This window comes from Acyrthosiphon pisum, chromosome X (assembly GCF_005508785.2).
Source record: "Acyrthosiphon pisum isolate AL4f chromosome X, pea_aphid_22Mar2018_4r6ur, whole genome shotgun sequence".
In the NCBI taxonomy this organism is placed as follows: domain Eukaryota; kingdom Metazoa; phylum Arthropoda; class Insecta; order Hemiptera; family Aphididae; genus Acyrthosiphon; species Acyrthosiphon pisum.
This window is the reverse complement of record NC_042493.1, coordinates 79,853,223-79,858,120: the sequence shown is the minus strand read 5'-3', so window position 1 is coordinate 79,858,120 and position 4,898 is coordinate 79,853,223. Positions and strand designations below refer to the sequence as shown.

Sequence of the window (4,898 nt, the reverse complement as noted above, 5' to 3'; positions counted from 1 at the left end):
TCTACTAGTTTTGGTACGACGAAAAAAGTGTTTGCGCATTCAAATTTAGGTATTAGATATTATCGTGGAAAATAAAATATGACGTTATGTGTTTTCCGTTTTCCTGCAGCGTAATTTCAGCCTCTACGACTTCTGACGACGTATAGCGTTTTATTCGTTCGTGAATTTGTCGGTCGGGATGAAAACGTCGGCGACGGGGCGACGAGATGGAAAAAAAATGAGCACCGCGCCCGCGCCATGCCGCGTTCGATGCGACGAGTAAGTATGTACCCCTAACCTAACGACAAGCTTTGGGGCGGACGTCGCAGAGAGCGGAAAAACGAGAAAACGACGACAGCCGATTACGTTCGAGAATTATTATTATTACTATTATTATTATTAACTCTGCGCAGCTCTTATGCCGGCATCAATTCTCCATCCGTCCTCTTTTTTCTCATTCCGTCGTATACCTGCCTACATATATATATATATATTTAATACTTTAGCCCTGGTACTTCTGTTTTTGTCATATTATTATATATATGTTATGTCCCTGCAGAGACGAGGGGAAAGGTCGTTGGAAAAAATTTTACCTCTATTTCATGTTTCTCGGAGGAGGAACGAGTTTTTTTTTCTCGCTCTCTCCCGCAATTGCGTTCGTTTGTCAACCGACTCTACGGGTTTTATTCGCCCAACTATATATAATATATTTTATTATTGGGTATTTTTTTCCCGCCCCTTTATTCACTTTCCCACATGTTATGTTCCCATTTTCCACCACTCGATAGTACCTATAAAAATATTATTATATTATACGCTTGTTTATATACCTATATATAATATTATATTATAATATATACATAACGCGTGGTCCTTTGACTGTGGAGATATAAAGAGTAAAAAAATGGTACGGATAATAATGATGAAGAGAAAAATTCATAATAGTGCCTACAGTCAGTCCATTATGGAATATCTATGCGATAATTAATTTTTCCTTTTGTTTTCAATATACCCGTACACGATATCATCGCTGCTGCACGTTTTGACATATGATTATATTATTTACTGCTGCACTCTTTATCAGAATAGGTATCGAAAAACAACAAAAAAAAAAGCGTTCAAACAATGATTTTAATATTTCAATATGGGAAATTTTTATTCGTCGTGGCACGTATTATTATTAATATTATTATTATTATAATGAATGCATTAGATATAGGTATATAATAAATTATCATAATAAAGTGATTTATACATAAATACATAATATATATTATATAATATTATGTAAAATAATACAACAATATTATTATATCACTGTTAATAATATATACGTATTATATATTATTATTATAATTATTATTATTATTATTAAATTGTTATTAATATTGTAATTATTATTATACTACAACACTTGCTGCTGCCTGACGACTAGTGGCCCGCCACCACCGCCACCGCCACCGCCGCCTCTGTTCAGCAGCATCTGATCCACCGCCACGTTGATCTTCTTCTGTTGTATCTGCTTCTGTTGGACCGAATTCTGCTGTTGCTGCTGCTGATGGTGATGTGGATGTTGATGGTGGTTTTTCATTCCGTTGGCATTTTTTTTGTCCTGTTGGCCGGCTGCCGACGTTGGTGTTGCCGACGTCGCCGCTCCGGGTCCCGCGGTCGGCGTTGTTGCCGCCGTTGACGAAGACGGCGGTGCGCTACTATTGGACGCTGCTGTGGACGTCGTCGTCACGTCGCTCAGGTCCGGGTTGGGGTTGTTCTTCGTTGGCAACGTTTGTTCGCGACAACCCGTACCGGCCGCCAGTAGTTCCCGTTCCTTAGTGTTGCGCCACTTCATCCGACGGTTTTGGAACCATATCTTTACCTGTACGTAATAAATAAATGTATTTTAATCGAAATGTTCAGTAACGAAATTGGTGGGGATTTCATATAAGAAATTAATGAAGGCAATCCTATCACAGTTTTAAACTTGAATGTCCCTCCAAATGTACTTTGGTGTATAAAAATCGAATTTTGGACGAGTAGTTTGTGAGTTATAACTTTTACAATTATTTAAAGTTTATAGATGAGCAAAAAATATTTTTTTGTAATAGTTTCATATTATGTAAAAAAAAATATTCAAAAACGACAGTATTTTCTGAAGTATAATCTCTAACTTTAAATAGAATATCACCCCATACATCACACGCTGAGATTTTAATTAATTAATTTTAATTTTGATCCGTAGTATATACTATATTTATAATACTAGATATATCAAAATAACAATAGATTTTAAGTTATAAATTGTTGTAGCTTACATAGACATTGTATTATATTGATGTTTAAAGCTCACTCCATTAGATGATTTACAATTATAGTGTAGGTACCTACGTATCATATTATCAAAATATTATGTTTTATAGGTATTGACATATTGTATAAGCGCATTATCAAATTTCTAATTGAATGGTTTCAACAGTGAACAATCCAAGTAAAGCGAGAAACTCTACCCCCTTCACGCCCTGCCTATATAGACCGCAATAATTAATATTAATAACATTATTACTTTATTATTATTATTATTACTTTTTTTTTATTGAAACCACAACAACAAAAATAATAATTGGCTTTTTGAAATTTAATTAATATTTACATAGAAAAAGTATATAATAATATATTGTAGGCATATTATGAACGTTTGAAAAAAGCAGAGGAGTGAGTAGCATGTATAACAAATTCATAAAAATACATTGGTATTAAGTTATACTATACAATTTTCATAATTTTAGGGATTTAAAGACAGATTTGATTTTGTCTGGATTGAGGGCCTAATGCTTCATGTAGGATGTGGGATATTACGAGGTTGGCTCTGGTGTCCATGTAGTTTCGGAAGTGGCAAATTATGTGTTTGAATAAAATTATTATATGGTTTACAAGTCAGGTACATCGTACATGCAACATCAACACATTTTGGTATTGTTCGTCCTCCAGATATTATACAATAAATATATGTAGTGTATAATATCCACATATGGCGAGTATTAAGTACTGAGACCAAAGTTGGTATAAACTATAAATGTATAATCGGCAGTCGGCACTATATTATTCGTTGTAGTTATATACACATTTGTTAAAATGTTAGGTATTTGCTATTTTAATTTAAATTTTGTTTACACTAACATTTTTAAAAAGGTAGGATTTATTACGAACTTTTGGAATACCAATTTTAGATGGAACAAACCCCACGCTTCCCTCCAAATGTTGACTCTTCTATCTCCGCTTCTTGATGATTTACATTACGTTCACGTGTTATAACTGTTATTTGTATATATAACTTATTCAAAAGAGATATAGGATATTTTGTTATTGTTTTCAATGTATTGGATAAGTTTCAAAACACTTTTCCGTATTTTTTATACATGCAATAAATACCAACTAGTACCTGCCTACATATTTTTTTTTAATTATTCCAAAAGCTTACCTATTAAAGAGTTGTTATTATCTAGTACAAATAATATTATTACAGAATATTTCATGACCATTTTATCCTAATTTATTTTCAAACTAATATAGTTAATCTTATAATAGTAACTTTGTAAGATCAATACTTCATCGTTTCATTCCCGAGTTTATGAAAATAGTTGTTTTATATAGGTAGCCTATAGGTCATAGGTGCCAGTGATAAGTTTGTTTTTATGTATTTATGAAAGTAAAGTGGGTATAATTAATCCTTGTGAAAATAGGGTATTTGTCAGTGCCGCTTAATTTGACAGTTGGTTTTTGTTCCGATAATTTGTTATACCTAACCCCGCTATTGCAATAAACATTTTTCACTATATAAATCACATTACCCACATTAAATTACCTACATTTTTTTTCTGTTCAACAATATATCGCCTATATTTTTACAAAAAACTAATAAAATAATATTTTTTCCCGCTTATAATGATTAATAGGTAATATGATTGTGGATTGTCACAATGTCTGTAAGCATAATTCCTTTTTTAATATTGATCGCCATCGCGTGTTACAGCTTACAAGTACAATAGCACAAAACTTCACTATTTTAAAAAATCAGATAAGTGGTTGTCACTCTACTGTACAGTAGGTTACAAGTGGGTCACTGTAATGGACGGTATTACATTTTAATTCAATAATATAATATCGTTGTATACGAAAAACGATTCTGATCGGAGACGCTGACAGTTGTCAGCCTAGGATATTTTATATAATATTTATATTGTCATTATTAATACGGTAGCCACTAGCTGGTAAGTTGAATTAATATTATTTGTATATTAATATCATACTAATTGTAAATAATAATAATAAGTTTCAAGTACCTACCCACTATTAATATTTATAAAACTATTGTTATATACATACAATTTTCCCTGGTTCATATTTGCATTTTCTATACACGATAAAATGTTCAAAATATTTTTTTTTTTGAACTGTTTAGGAACATTTTCTGTTTCCAATTTTATTAGTCTTTTTTTTCTATGAATGTCAATAAAACTTTATAAAACTCAATAAAACTTTATTTGTTGGGTAAAAAAAGCTTGACATTTTAATACAAGGTTCCTAGTATTTACAATGACATTTTAAAAATATTAAAAATCCTTAGTCACAGTTTTTATTTAGAAGCATTTAAAGTTCAAATCTTGACAAAATACGGAAAAACCACGAAAATTAGCAAATTATTTTGAGTTGAGAATTCATAAAAATTTTAGATTCTGAGTGGAACGATGAATGTATTGATTTTACAATGATGTGTGTTTTTTTTTTTTTTGTGTCTGTGTATACGAATACGTAGTCGAAATAAATGCTATGATTTTCAACTTTAGTATCTTGTTCGATCAGAAAGTGAATATCGTTGGTGCATTGGGAAGGTCAAAATTTAAATTTCCCAGTAGTTTTCAAAAGCG

General features: G+C 31.6%; 1 protein-coding gene across 1 annotated transcript in view; it reads right to left on the bottom strand.

Annotated features, from left to right (window-relative positions):
* Positions 1–1,318: 1,318 nt before the first annotated feature.
* Positions 1,319–4,898, bottom strand: part of LOC100568721 (muscle segmentation homeobox) — a 24,252-nt gene continuing 20,672 nt past the window's right edge. The window contains exon 6 of the mRNA XM_016802202.2: positions 1,319–1,852. Within this exon, the coding sequence (XP_016657691.1) occupies positions 1,385–1,852 (468 nt within the window). The 3' untranslated portion in view covers positions 1,319–1,384. The remainder of the gene's footprint in view (positions 1,853–4,898) is intronic.